Source organism: Copadichromis virginalis, linkage group LG3, assembly GCF_057382275.1.
Source record: "Copadichromis virginalis isolate Kocher_CV1m ecotype Utaka linkage group LG3, C_Virginalis_male_GT1.1, whole genome shotgun sequence".
Taxonomy (NCBI): domain Eukaryota; kingdom Metazoa; phylum Chordata; class Actinopteri; order Cichliformes; family Cichlidae; genus Copadichromis; species Copadichromis virginalis.
In genome coordinates, this window is record NC_140620.1 from 8,114,610 (window position 1) to 8,129,895 (window position 15,286).

Here is a 15,286-nt window from a genome sequence, read left to right on the forward strand (position 1 = left end):
ATATTGCTCGAGAAAATATAAACAATCCTTAGCACTGTGAGCTTGACTCTCCACCATGTGCTCAAAAGCTCGCATCAGTGTTTGATATTGCAAAGGATCGCCATCAAATAACTGAATGTCACGTCTTGGTAACAAAAACAGAGACTGCTGCTCAGCTAATAAAGTTGTAATTTCATTTTGTTTCTTCAAAACTGTGACTAAATGATCATGACCCTCACCACCTTGCACTGTATGTGTGAGAGGTTTTGATTGTGCTTGAGACTGCGAAATCATCTGAGTAGTTGAAACTTCACCTGGAAATACTTGATGTAACTTCGTCTCTGACTTTTCCAACGAAACGACCTTGGGCTGAAAAGTATTTTTAACCTTGGGCCTTACATCCAATACCTGCGCTTGATGATCACTTGCATCAACACCCTGATATGGTTGATCTGGTAACAGGTTTGAACGTCGGAGCATTGGGATTTAAAATGCCTAAACTCCCCTGTTCTCGCTCTAAATACGAATTCATTCCATCTGATTTAACATTAACAGCACTTGAGACTCGGGACATTTCAGAAGCTTTTAAAACATTCACCTTTGCTGCTGAGGCTGCTATTTCAGTTTCTAAGTCAAGCAGCTCCTTCCTTTGCTTAAGCTGTATTTCTTGTTCTTCCAAAGCATGCTTTTCTTTCAACAACCTCTGTCGAACAAGAAGGGCAGCCATGTCAGCTTCTGCCATTATGCGTGCTGACAAGGCTGATGAAACCATGGAGCTACTGAGTGATTATTTACTTTTCCTACAACTTTTGTTTCCAACATTAGAGATGCTATCACTTGGTTTAATATCATCTATCGCAGTGTGACGTTCTGTTTGAAGCCTTTCAATCTGATTCTCCAGAGCCTTAGCAGTCGGTTTCGGCTGTATTTTCTTTCCATCCACATCACCACATTGTATTAATTGGTGTGTCTCCATTTTTCTTCAAAACATTACAAAATCCAAACGTTGAACTGCACCTATGCCACACAGCTTCATTCCAACACATCAACTTGATGACATTCACTTCATAAACCCTGGACACACACAATTAACAGGAGCAATATCCCCCACTATCTGCCTATTAAACCTAACTAACTCAACCTAGTCTTCCGTACATACTAGCGGTGGGTATTTATGTACCTCCATACCGTCAGATGTGAGGAAGACAAACTGTCTTAAACACAAACTGCGGCGGTACTCCCAAGGCAATGGCTTCAGCCGCCTGATGCACAATAACTAGAAAGCAAATCAGTACAACGCCTTGTGCAGCTGTACTGGTAAAACCTAACAGGGGAATAAAACTCCTGAACAAAAGGTGCTTGTGTAGCCAAAGGCTTAATCTAAAAGCGGGTGGACAAAGGCAACAGCAAACTATAAAACTCTCATCAATAAACTCATCTATATATGAATAATCCAATAAAACCTACAAACCTTTCTGTTGACAATTTGTTGCGGCTCCTCCAACCTATGGCCGCGGCAGACTATACATGAGGACACAGATGACGCGCAGCAATAAACACATAAAATACACTTTGTACCATTTGCTCCTTTATTTCCACATGTAACTGTCCAATATATAAATCAGCACATGGGATTAACTATTAAACAAATGCACAGATTGCACAAACAAATAACTGCAACTCACCAATAACTGCACCAATTACAATGCCAACTTACAATTTGGCCTATGGTATCAATTAGTGCACAAATATACAAAACCTAGTGATGGGACGTTCTGTATCGAGGCTTCGGAGCGTGTGTCGAGTAATGGAGGGGGCGTTTCCGCGAAGCGTGTATCGAGGCTTGCTTCATTTATGGGAGGAGCTGAAAATGATGACATCCGAAGCCTCGCTGCCCGGCTGTACCACGTGACTGGTTCATGAAGCGGTTCGAACTTTGCCGCGAGCCATGACAGCGATATAAACCCCTCAGACCCCATTCAAAATGTGGGTGTTTGATGGAGAGTTGCGGTTAGTGAGAGTTGGAGACAGTTTGGAGAGAGTTGGAGACAGTTTGGAGAGAGTTTGAGACAGTTTGGAGACAGTTTGGAGAGAGTTTGAGACAGTTTGGAGACAGTTTGGAGACAGTTTGGAGAGAGTTGGAGACAGTTTGGAGAGAGTTGGAGACAGTTTGGAGACAGTTTGGAGAGAGTTGGAGACAGTTTGGAGAGAGTTGGAGACAGTTTGGAGAGAGTTGGAGACAGTTTGGAGACAGTTTGGAGAGAGTTGGAGACAGTTTGGAGACAGTTTGGAGAGAGTTGGAGACAGTTTGGAGAGAGTTAGAGACAGTTTGGATAGAGTTTGGAGGTTTAGGAGAGTGAGTAGAGAAAGTCAGGAGAGAATGGAGCCAGCTAAGAAGAGGAGGATGTCCTCCCCTGTGTGGGAACATTTTGATCTTATATCTCCCAACAAGGTATGTAAATTTCCACAGAAGATGTATTTTCATAATACTGATGGTGCAATAAAACCTATGTTAAGCTGTCTGTACTTTTGTACAAGGTGAAGTGTTTGCTATGTGCCAGGGAGCTGGGATATAACAACAACACCTCATCCATGCTTAGGCACTACAGAGCTTTGCATGAGAATAAGGGGAACACCGATTGTGGAGCAAGACCAGGTGAGCCATCAAATGCAATGATAATATAGCATGCTGTAATGTTACTAAATGATATAACAATATCATACAATGCAATAAGTGACGTGAGTGATATTTATATTTGTGCTTTGTTCTCCTGAGGAAAGACAATAAAAACAATCTCAAATAGATGAAGACCTGGTTAGCATGGTGATTGAGGACTCCCAGCCATTTAGCATTGTGGAGGACAAAGGATTCAAAAGATTTGTTAAATCATTAAATCCTAGTTATGTTCTCCCCACTAAAAAGGACGTAAAAGCAGTGAACATTTAGTTTCTACAGAGTTAAATGTGAACAGGCAGGACTGAGGCTCAAAGCCTCAGTGTGTAGCTACACTACACACTGCTTCACAGCCACGTCGTACTTGTGAACAAAATGTTTTACTTTCCTTTAGGCCCTGAAAGTCATGGTGGAGGCCAGGTACCAGGAGATAAAGGAGAAAGCTAAGGCCAGCATTGAGAAGGCAGCAGCTGTGAGTCTGACATCAGATATGTGGACCTCCATCAACACAGAGGCCTATCTTGCAGTCACCTGCCATTTTGTTGATGAGTCCAGCACATTAAACGGCACATTTATAGTTTCAACATTATGCACTCCACACTGTATATAAATGCCACTTGTTTTGCACATATTCAACTCTGTATATTTTTATATATTTTATTTATTATTTTTTTTTTACTATTTAATTTGTAAAAATGTGTATACACACACACACACACACACACACACACACACACACACACACACACACACACACACACACACGTAGGAAAATATTTAGTATACACATCCAGAAATGCATACACTATTATATATTGTACATATATTTATTAGTTTCAGATTAGCCATTCTTGTATTTTGCTCGTTTGTGTTTTGCACATCTCTGTTGCTTGTGGGGCTCGCACACAAGAATTTCACTCGCATGTGCTGTGCCAGTGTGCCTGCACATGTGATGTGACAATAAAAGTGATTTGATTTGATTTGATAAACACCGTTGTTTTAGGAGTGCAATATTTTCCTAATGCACACACTGCAGAAAACATTGCACAGGTGAAAGGCTCACTCATGGCAGAATGGGCAATTACTGACAAAGTCACATGCCTAGTAACAGATGGGGCTGCCAACATGGGGGCTTGTGCAAGGGAGCTAAGACTTAAACATGCCATATGCATAGCTCACACCCTGAACTTAGTGGTGAAGAAGGCCCTTGACCAGACCCCTGAGCTCTCTGACATCCGAGCCAAGTCCAGGAGGATCGTGGGATATTTCAGGAGCAGTACCTCTGCAAAGGTAAGTTCTTAAGTGGCTTAATTACAGTTTCTTTAATTCTACTTATGTGTATAGTTCTGCTCCCTTGACAATCTAATGTATGCTTTTTTAAATTGTATTTTGTAAGGAGAAGCTTTCAGTCGTGCAGGAACAACTAAGGAAGCCTCAACACAAACTACTACAGGAGGTGGAAACCCGCTGGAACAGCACTTACAATATGCTGCAAAGACTTTTCGAGCAAAGGGAGCCAGTGGGTGCTGCTTTGGCAAGTCTCACAACAGACATCCCACCTCTGTCATCTGAGGATTTTGGTATAATTTCAGAGTGTCTGGTTGTCCTAGCACCATTTAACGATGCAACCACTGAGCTCTCTCAGGAAAAAAGGGTGCCTGGGTCAAAGGTCATACCTTTGCTCACTATGCTGGATCATTGCCTCAATGAACAAATGGAAAAACCACCATCCATTGGATCTTCTCTGGCTCAGAAGCTGAGGATGCTATTGAGAGAGAAGCTAGATAAAATACAGACCATGAGCATTATGTTCCTTGTGACACTGCTGGACCCAAGGTTCAGAAAACTCGGGTTTCTCAGCCCTGCAAGAGCTAGCGAAGCAGAAAAAAGACTGAAAGCAGAATGTGCTTCCGTAATGAGGGCCTCCACCACCTCTTCCTCCGCACCACCACCACAGCCATCAACGTCACAATCTGTTGAGGCTGTTTCCCACGGTACCATTGTTATTGCATTTTAGTTGCATTTATATAAAGTGAATATTGGGTTTTCCACTGTATCTATTATTGTATGATCTACTGTACAATATAAAGCGCCTTGAGGCGACTGTTGTTATTATTTGGCACTATAGAAATAACATTGAATTGAAAATTGAATTGATAGTATCTCATAAGACTCTCCTTTTTGTTTAGGTAACAACCTGTGGCGTCGCCTGGATGAGAGTGTCAGGCAGACACAGACACAAAATGTGACAGCAGACGCAAATATTGAGGTCCAACGGTACCTGATGGAGCCAAATATTGGAAGGCTGGAGGACCCCCTTAAATACTGGGAGAGACAGAAATATGTCTACCCTCACTTATATAAGTTAGCACTGACATACCTGTGTACCCCTGCCTCATCTGTGCCCTGTGAGCGAGTGTTTTCAAAGGCAGGGGAAATATTGTCCAAAAAAAGAAATCGCCTACGACCTGCCACAGTGGAGAAACTGTTGTTTTTAAATAAAAACCAATGATGTGTCCCCTAAACACTAATCACTGTCCTTGCCTCAATGTTACAAAAGCACAACCACTGTCCACACCTCACCTCACAGTAAATGATCATTTCCATCTTAGGCATTTCCAAATGATCATTTTCCATACTGCCAGTATAAATATACACAGTATACTGCCATGACTACAATATAGATGTTTTACACACTCCTTTTGTTGTTGACATTTACAGGCTGTGTGCAAAATGCCACACTCTTCAAATTCATGCCAGCTATTATTTTTACGTCCAGTAGGTGTCCTACTAGAGCAAATGAAGCTTCATGAAGCTTCGCGTTGGGGTGAACCAATTGGATGAAAAGCTCCAGTGCTTCATGAAGCTTCATCTGCCCATCACTAGCCAGAGGCTTTAATTACAGGACTTACCCTCACAGTGCAAACGCGCGCTGTGAGGAGCGGAAGCCTTAGCAGCTTCTAAACGTTAGAGTGAGATCCGGTTTCTGGGTTTTCAAAATAAAATACAATAAAAAAAAAGATAAAATTCACACTTAAAATGATAATTAAGAACAGGTAAGTGCATGTTTTTCATATGTATTTTTAACTCCGTTACACATGTTCAATGGGCAGATCCGAAGGGAAGGGAATGAGGAAACACATTGACAGAGAGGAGGTGCTGTGTTTAAGAGCAGGAAGAAAAGGGAGGGTTATCAGGCTGTGCTTCACTCCAGGAAGAGGAGCGGTTTGAGAGCGACACTGTGTGTTTAACCCTTTTATTTACCACTCACCTCAACTTTTAACCCTTTCTTTTATACAAATAAATTTCACTTTAGAAACGTCAGAGTTCTCACTGAAGTTAGCAAACAGTCTTTCAGTTTTAGTGAATGCAGGAGGATAATGATCCTAAACATTCAGTCTGGAAAATAACCTGACTCTCAAAATCAGCAAAACTAGAGAGATGATAGTGGACTACCGGAAACGACCAGTCAGAGAACACCAGCCCATCCACATAAAGAGTGTCAAGGTCGAAAGGGTCAACAGCTACAAAGTCCTTGGAGTCAACATCACTGAGGATCTCTCCTGGACCCTGACCATAATATTGTTTTTTATGGTTTTACATTCACCGGGCCCCAATATGCCCGTATATCAAAGAGAAATTAAAAATGCATGCTGTGGAAGAGTTCAGGTCTTAGGAGGTTAAAAGTATATGATATAACACAGATTATTAATTAGATTATAAAATTATTAAATATTATATTATTACATTACTGCCCACACCGTTTTAGCAGATGAACTGAAATGTGTGAGTACATGGGTACATGTACTCACACAGTACATCTGTTTTGAAATTTACATCTGGTTCTTCTCTGGTGTTCATGCAGACAGCTCTGCAGTAAATAGCCATCTGTACTAACACACTCTCTCTGTGTACTCAGTATTTGAATATGAACATTTCCCCCCCTGACTCAAAGACACAGTTATAAAAGGACTTGTTTATATTTTGCTATCTAAAAAGGAAACACTGTGGACTGTCCAACAAGCAGAAACAGGAAGTTACATTCTAACATCTAAATATGACTTCCTTGTTTGTTTGGTGATGCGAGCACAGGGGAGGGCTATGACAGCAGAGGTGCCCCTGAATAGGTCACCATTCTGTGACAGTGATACACTCACAGGCTGGCAAGTTTTTAAAACCAAAATTTGAAAAAATATCAGTAGCCTCTGTTGGTCATTAATGTCAGACCGTGTTTGGTTTTCTCAGGTAAACATTAACAAAATACAGACACATGGTTTTCTCAGAGCTCTGTTTTAGTAACTGTGGCTGAAGTAATCTTTAAAAACTCTCAAAGACTTTTTGTGTGTCCTGATGCAGCAGTCACACCTGTTCACGCCCGTCCTCCACCATCATCATCACCAGGTCGTCAGCCAACATTGAGGTTGTAGAGCTCAGGCCTCGTCTCCTTGTTTGTGCCAGATAATCAGCTGCAGTACCTAAAACAGTTCAGTCACAACCGTCTGCCCACTCTCACCCAGCGACTTTCTCCTGCTTGGTCATAGATTCAGAGTGCATCCTCCGACACTTGTCTGTGTTTGACTTTGTTGTGGAAAAATTAATGGAGCACTGAAACTACACTGGTTTGTTTGTAGAAACCTGCAAAGGGATGAGTCCAGCACAAATATTGATTACATCTCCTTCATGATCACGGTGTGGAGACAATCTTTGTTCATCTGTCAGGAGGTTAGCTCCACAACTCCCATAACTACAAACCTTACTGAACCTTTAAGTCCACCAGCCTGGCTGTTTAAACACGTCTGTGTTCCTCGTGGGTGACTCAGACTTCCACTCTACACTCACTGGTTGGACAAGGGAGACTTGCTCTGCATCAGAAAATCCACAAGGACAATGTCTGACCATCAGGTCTGAAGGTCAAAGCACTCAGAAAGCAGGAAACACAGCAGCAAGTCCACCTCCGAATGGCTCAGAAAAACCAGTGGCCAAGTCAAAGTGTGGAATTTATTTTATTGGAAAATTTATTTCCAATAAAATGATGAGTTGAAGGTGGTGTGACTGTCATTTTGGGGGGGAGGACCCCTTTCTGCAAGCTGCACTACATGAGGGACATCTCCATTAGGAGGCAAGATAAAGATCACTATTTTACATGTTTATAGTGAAATAAATGTATATTAAAAAATACTTGTATGTGCATGAATATGTTAAGAAGCATATTTGATTGTTTGTTCTACTTTTTAAATTTATTTATACAGTAAAACTGTTAATTTTCATTCGTTGCCTCAAGGCAACACTGCGCAGTTAGCCCAATTTTTTTCAGGCAATATAATGCAGAAATATAACTGGCCATTTTTGACTCCTTTTGATTTTACATTTGTGTTTCACCTTCAAATTGTGCCATTTTTTTTCCTGCCTTGCTTGGTATCATTTTTTTCAGCTCAACCTCACTGTCTGAATTTAGCTGTTTTTTCATTGACATACTGTTTTAATATTACTGATCTGAAATCACTCAAATAACTTCCTAGTAATCCTAGTATTTTTTTTACTGTCAAACAACAGACATGTTGAGGAAATTATTTTTATAACTTGAAATGCAAATATAAATTGTACACTTGAAAACATTTTGAAAACATTTGTAAGCATATTCAACTATTTATGTAAAAATGCAGCTAATACACCTGCCGATTTTTAAATTTTGTACAACCATTTAAAAATATTAATAAAACTAACATAAGAGAACAGTCAGCTGTCACAATAAGATGTCCCACAAATGATGTGTCCCAGTAAAAAAAAATTGTTAGTCCACCACAAGACAGAGGAGAACAGCACAGGGATAAACCTGTAGGCCTGACAACAGGAGGTGTATCACTCCGCTGGTTTTCTACTTAGTGACAGTGTTTGCATTGCAAATGTGCCTTTATGACATTCATCAGTGCCCTCACTGACACACAAAACAAAATGACTACACAACACACTAACTATGCAATCTATGATTAATTGGTTGACATGGTACACCACCGATAGGAAACAGGTGGCTTTATTTCCCCCTTCTTTACTGTTTTCGCGATGTCCTTAGAAAACGCTTGAAAAAACCAGTGACGACAGTATTTAAAACAAAGCATGGCTTTATATATACATATATATCCGCCCCTGCATGACTGGAGAGTATGTGATGGTCTTTATCCACAGTATAATAATAATAATAATGACAGGGTCTTATTTCCCTAGTAATAATTAGAAGCGGTAGCATCAAAAATTCAGTGAAAACTAGTGAACTGGGTGTCTGGACGAGTGTTTCGTAATGTCTTTACCTGCACAGGTCTCTACCTGTGCAGTAGTGAGGAAAGAATGCGGACGTCAGAGACTGTGCCCGTGCCTCAGCCCCATTCAGTCCAAACTGTATGAAGACATACAGTTTGTGGTCAAACGAGCTTTTATTCTGACGGTCCAGAATTCGCGTGAATGCAGGGGTGAAAACTGGAGTTCGTTCGTTCACGGGTCAGTCTTTGCGTGTGAGTCCAGAGCGGCTCAGCTTTTTATGAGGACGAAGATGTTGCTGACGTTCTTGCTCCTCGGACTCGGTAAGAACCCGCTCTGTTCCTCTGTGTGTTTGCGTGTTTAAACAAGAAAACTTGTTACAAGTCTTAACCGTTTAAAAGCATGTTAATCATTGGGAGTAGCAGTTTTTGATATGGGCGGCATCATGGCTTTGGCAAAGAAGTGTCTCATACTGATGCTACGTCATGCCAGCACATTTTGGGGATGGGTTGGGCACCGATCGGTTTTCTATCGCCCATTTGAGGGTAGTAAAGGCGCCCTCCGTTTGCGGGGTGCGCCTGCTGCTTGCTGTACAGGGAGGAAAAGGGCAGGGCGGTGTTCCAGATTAACTGGCGTTGTTGAACAGATGTGTGGCAAACTTGCTTTTTAGGAGCTGCTACCGACAAACCAGCAAATAAACACCAAATCTTTCATCTGTGACCTTTGTGAGGTTACGTCAAACACACTCTGTCAGTCTTGTTGCTGTTTACTTGTAAAATGTATAAAAATGCATTACCTGGTGATATTCTCATGTACGAGGCTACAGCAAACTCCATTTGAGTACACACAGTGGCGTGTCTAGAAAATGTTTGTTGGGGGGGGGGCAGGTAGGGGCACAGATTTGGAGAAGGGTGGCAGATGTAATGTTAAAAAAAAGAATTTTAAATTAAATTCTAAAAGTCTACCAAGCGTTAACTATAATTCAATAATCCTATAAACCTAATAACCGAATGCGCTTTTAACTCTTATTAGAATGAGATTTTAACCACTACGGTGCAAAGTTTTTAGATACTGCGTTGATAAAGTACAAGAGATACAATCAGTGCTTTGTCAGTGTTTACTCAGCATTCAAGGACAGCAATATTTGCATAGTGTTTTTACTGACATGTAGTGCACATATGTTTTGGGCAAAAACATTTTTGAAAATTAAAATACGAACATTTGTAACAAACAATTGACAAATTAGCCAATGTAAAACTTTATCTGCCTGTTAAAAAAAGAAGATAATCTTCTCACAAACTGGTGTTTGATTTTGAAACAGGAAAAAAGTGGAGAAACAACTGAAAAGACTAACATTTGAATAAAACCTGAAAGCAAGTAAATACTTTCTATGCTGCCTTATGGTAAACTTTGGTAATATTGATAAAGAACAACACTGGCTGATGATGAAATACAGTCAGCTGGCATGGTGACACTGCTAGTATTAACCTGCAGGGCTGGACTGGGACAAAAAATTGGGCATTTTCACTACAGACCGGCCCACCAGGTAGTAAAGCCATAAAGACTTTGACTGAAAACAAACGCTGTTGTGACAGTGATGTACAGTCTTGTTGGTATATGTATGATTTCTATACATTTTACGTCAGATAAAAACTTTGGTTGTAAGATTTAGATAATTATTTAATAAAAGCTAGATATTTTAAATGAGAATAAGAAAGAAAAGTATTTCTTTGTGCCCCCCTCTCCCTGTTAATGTCCTACCTGGCCCCCTGGCAACACTTTGCTAGACCCGCCCCTGCACAGTTACCAGCTGTCAGCTACTTAGAAAAGGATCCTGGTTTCAATCCAGTTTCATGATTGAAGTAGCAACAGGAGAGGGTGGGGAGAGAATGAGAGAAGAAGAGGCAGCTGTGCAGCATAAAGACAGAATAAATCCAGCTTTGTGTCTTTTTCCATTCTAGCTAAAGTTCGGGACAAACTGCGTCTCTTCTCAGCTCAATACCAAACGTGTAATATTTTCTCTGAATGAGGGACCATTCCATTTTTTAAGGAGCCGTTGGCAACTCTACTAACTAACTTTATGAATAAAATAAAGTTCACTATCAGTAACATCATAGCACCACCCAGCTGTATAAAAACTCCGTCATGCTAGCTCACGCAGTAGCTATGAGTTATTGCAACTGACTGTAAAAAGTCAGCACAATGAAAATAAACTCCACCTAAACTTGGTTCATATGTGACCCAGAGAGACTGCAGGTCATAACTTCTTGCCTGAAGTTCAGTTCACCTGACACTCGGACCAGCGGCCGCTTCGGGTCTCTCCTCCTCCTGCCTCCCCTTCCCTCATCCACCTGTTGCCTCTGTGGAAGCCCCGCCATAGCCACCACCAAACAACTGAGTTATTTTTACACATCGACCTGCATCTGGCCAATCCACCACCTCTCATTGTTCATGCAATTACAAAAAAAAAATAAAAAATAAGTCACTGGGGATATGCCCGGTATGCCCGATGGCCAGTCCAGCTATGTTAACCTGCAACCAAATCTGCAGCTCCATACAGCAATGTTACGACTTAGATTACATCTTATAACTCATAACTCTTATGCTAGCTGCCCTCAGTAGCATACTGTCTGAAATATTCGAGGGCTGCAATAATTCTTTAAGTGTTATTTTTTCCTTGGGATTCTAATTTCACCGAAGTTTACTGAACTCAACAAACTTAATATTACTTACCGGGACATTTATTCTGTCCTCGTTTTCTTTCACCGAAGAATAGTTTCCTGCGGTGCCGTCTTTCTGCTTCCTTTGCTAACGCAAAAATGGCAAACAATTCCAAGGAATTGAAGCAGTGAGAACCGGTTCTTTCGATACCCATCCCTAAGTGGGATACAAATAATATCAGGCTGATCCTGCCACGATTTGTATTATATATAAGAGACAAATATTGTTTGTTTAATATGTTGGCATTACTACATTTGTCTCAATGCTTACATATAAGTGTAAAAGGAAAATGTACAAGCTGTGTCTGATAGAATGAAGAGTAGACTGATATATGAAATATTCCTTTATTGGGTGAGAAAATCAGACCCTGTCATAACTGCTTTAAGTCACACAGAATAGATATCAGAGCCTTAAACAGGCTGACTTCTGCTAAATGGGTCAAACTGGGCAGAAAGTCTACAAACACATAACATCCTTATAGAATATGATGTAACACTATAGATCAACTTAGCTCAGAATATATAAAGCATATAAACAGTTAAAAAAGTCATCACATTCTCTGTAAGATTAAGGTCGAATATTGAACGTATATATTTTAAAGTAAAGGCTTTGAAACCAAGCTGATGCTGAAAGTACAAACATCACTAATGTCACATAACATGTGGCCAACAGTAATGTTTTAATGTTCTTTATTATTAAACATTTGCACATAAATAAGTGACATCATATTCAGTACTTACTTTTAAAAGTTTACTCTTCGTCATTTTATTCGGAAAGAATTTCCCAAAAAACACCCACACTGTGCTATAAATTCTGGGATATGTTGGGCCACGAAGGATACACCTGACCCATCCTTCAAATTGAAATGAAGGATGCATTTGGAGCAGCCTTCAAGGTGGCCCTCGTCGTGTCGCAGTGACGTAATTGGCCTTCAAATGCGGCCTTGAAGGATGCAGACCCTGAATTGGAACATGAATATGAACATATTACACACATAACATGAACATGGAATATGAGTATGTCTAACACCAGTTTTCAGTTGTCTTTTGTTTGAGCACCTGTTTCCTCACTTGTCCTCCTGTTTACCCGTCACTTGTGTGTCTTGTTTCTGTTTAAGGTTTTTGTTGTTTATGGTCTTTGGCATTAAGAGCCTATGTTTTAGTGTGTGTGTCTGTATGTGGGTCTGTTTAGTATATTGTCAAGAAACAACAAGACAATCAGGTGTTATGAGACAAAGAAAGTAAAACCTTCCTCACTTTCCTCACACTCATACCTAAGTTGATAACCAGCTGTATTAATAACCAGTTTTATGTGAGTGCTAATTACCATTGTTGGGGTGAAGTGAATCCAAGTAACCTAAAGACACTCTGGGTATGTTGGACGTGTTTCATCGTACAGGGCACTGATGCGTTCACTCTGTTCACAGGAAACACAAATGTCGTTTCCATGGAGATGAGCCACCAGGTTGGGCAGAATGACCGTGTTGCTTTTGATGTCACCACTGAGCGTGACTTCTCCGAGTGATCCGAATCAACATTTCAGTGCAGCAGGGACCTGAAACATGTCACTCTTCTTGAACTCTGGTGAAAATTTATCACACACAAGCAGGGAGAGCGAGCATCACACAGGAAGCTTCAGCTTCTCATTTCTCAGAAGGGAAATGTAATTCTGGTTTCCCCTCTTTCACTTCCTGAAAGCCCACTGAAGCTGTTTCATCAGAGCCTCACTGATACTTGTAATAACTTGTTTTATATACTTTATGTTTATCATTAAAAACTATGACTAAAGATATATTTCCCACACTGACCCGACCCGATATATATATATTATAAATCAATTAAATATGTAAATGACCCGAACTTTACTGAGGTACACATTAATCAGTCATGTTTATATGAATACAAAACTGTTTATGAGGCATAAGTAATGCACGTATGTAAAAAATCATAATGTTCTGAACATCACTGAAATAAAATGATGAAGCAATAAACTGTTAGAGTCAGCTTCCTGTCTGTAAGGCAGTTTGTTGGTGCGGGTGATTCTTTGGTAACTGTGTTTTAAGACAGGTTTGCAACCCACCACCTATTTCTTATACAGACATTAGCAGTGACAGCAACACTTTAGGTAAAAGTCTACTTCAAAGTTCAGAGTTTGTAAAAAAAGAAAGAAATCAAACTAAGTACATATGATACAGACAAAAAGTCACCTGACAGTAGAAAGCACCACTTGGTAGAGGTTGGCTGGTTCATGGGTCATAATGGCACAGTACAGTTGTTGGGTTTCCAGTGTCCAGAAACCCAGCTGAGGGGGTTGCACAGATAAACCATGTGCATGTTTTGCTTGTTTCATATTTCATTCATTCACAATATTTTCAGTTTACAAACATACATTTAAATAAATAAACACAGAGTACTATTTATAAACTGCTTCGTTAAAAAAAAACAAAAAATGTCACCTGACCTGTGGTGGTCATTTTTAACACTTTGTTTTTATTTTTGTGTCTCTGGTCTGACCAGAATCCTGAACTGAGTAAATCAAGCTTGTTTCCTCGTATCCACTTCTCTGGGAAGTGTCTCAGTTTCACTATCGGTCATTGTCACATCTTCTTTGCTTCAGCATTAATGGTCATTTCTGATAACCTGCAGTACAAACATGAGCTGCAACTGTGAATGTGCAGAAAGATGAAAGTAAAAGTCAGGTTCATGCACTGCCGGGTGATCAGTGGGCGGAGCCTGTGCCAGAGCATATGGACTGGATTGATAGCCAACTTTTGACAGGGCGGATTTCTCTAAAGTCTCTCCTTTTTAATTAAATAAATCCATGAAAATAAATTAAAACATTAAATACTAAAAGAGCTAATCTAACGAATCTGTATTGTATAAACTGGACCATCTTCAGAAGCCAGACAACAAAGTCACTCTTACACAGGTTACTTTAAACTGCATCGTGAACTGCTTTGTATATTTACTTCACAGACAGCAACAGATATAAGAATGTAAAAGTATGGCTCTTACAAGTCACAGTGTAATAAAGAGGAGACACTTTTTCTCCAGGTGCAGACTTGATCAATGAACTCCCCTCACACTGGAGCATGTCTGTGAGCACACTGAAGGTCTACACATGTTCATTTGCATTGACAAGCAGGAAAGCTAGCCTGACCTCTTTTTAGCTCCAACAGGGACATGAAGGGTACCTGACGAGGTCGGTCAGACAATCAATAAAGAAAATCAAAAGAAAACGTGTCAGATGTATGCACTAGGAACTCTCAAAGCTCGAAAGACAGACCATCTTTAAACTTCTAATCAAATCGAATCACTTTTATTGTCACATCCCATTACTGGTACACTGGAACAGCACATGAGAGTGAAATTCTTGTGTGCAAGCTTCACAAGCAGCAGGTGTGCAAAATAAAAAAACATAAGAACAAAGAAAAATGTAAGAATGGATAAATGCATGTACAAATATAAGAGTGTATGTGCATTACTGAATATGTATTCTAAATATGTATATCTACGTGTGTGTGTGTGTGTGTGTGTATACATATATATAAAATTAAATAAAAAGAAAATATACGGAGGTCAGCAGTTGGAAATGTGCAAAACAAATGACATTTATGTACAGTATGGAGTGCATAGTGTCGAAATCGACAATTATAGGAAT

General features: G+C 40.1%; 1 protein-coding gene across 1 annotated transcript; it reads left to right on the plus strand.

Moving 5' to 3' along the window:
- Nucleotides 1–2,348: 2,348 nt before the first annotated feature.
- Nucleotides 2,349–7,080, plus strand: LOC146712564 (zinc finger BED domain-containing protein 4-like). Its single transcript, XM_085436653.1, has 8 exons — nucleotides 2,349–2,431; nucleotides 2,518–2,647; nucleotides 2,772–2,905; nucleotides 3,048–3,210; nucleotides 3,633–3,943; nucleotides 4,050–4,647; nucleotides 4,843–5,061; nucleotides 7,010–7,080. The coding sequence occupies exons 1-8, from the start codon at nucleotides 2,360–2,362 to the stop codon at nucleotides 7,078–7,080; spliced, it is 1,698 nt and encodes a 565-aa protein (XP_085292779.1). The 5' UTR covers nucleotides 2,349–2,359.
- The last annotated feature ends 8,206 nt before the right edge of the window (nucleotides 7,081–15,286 follow it).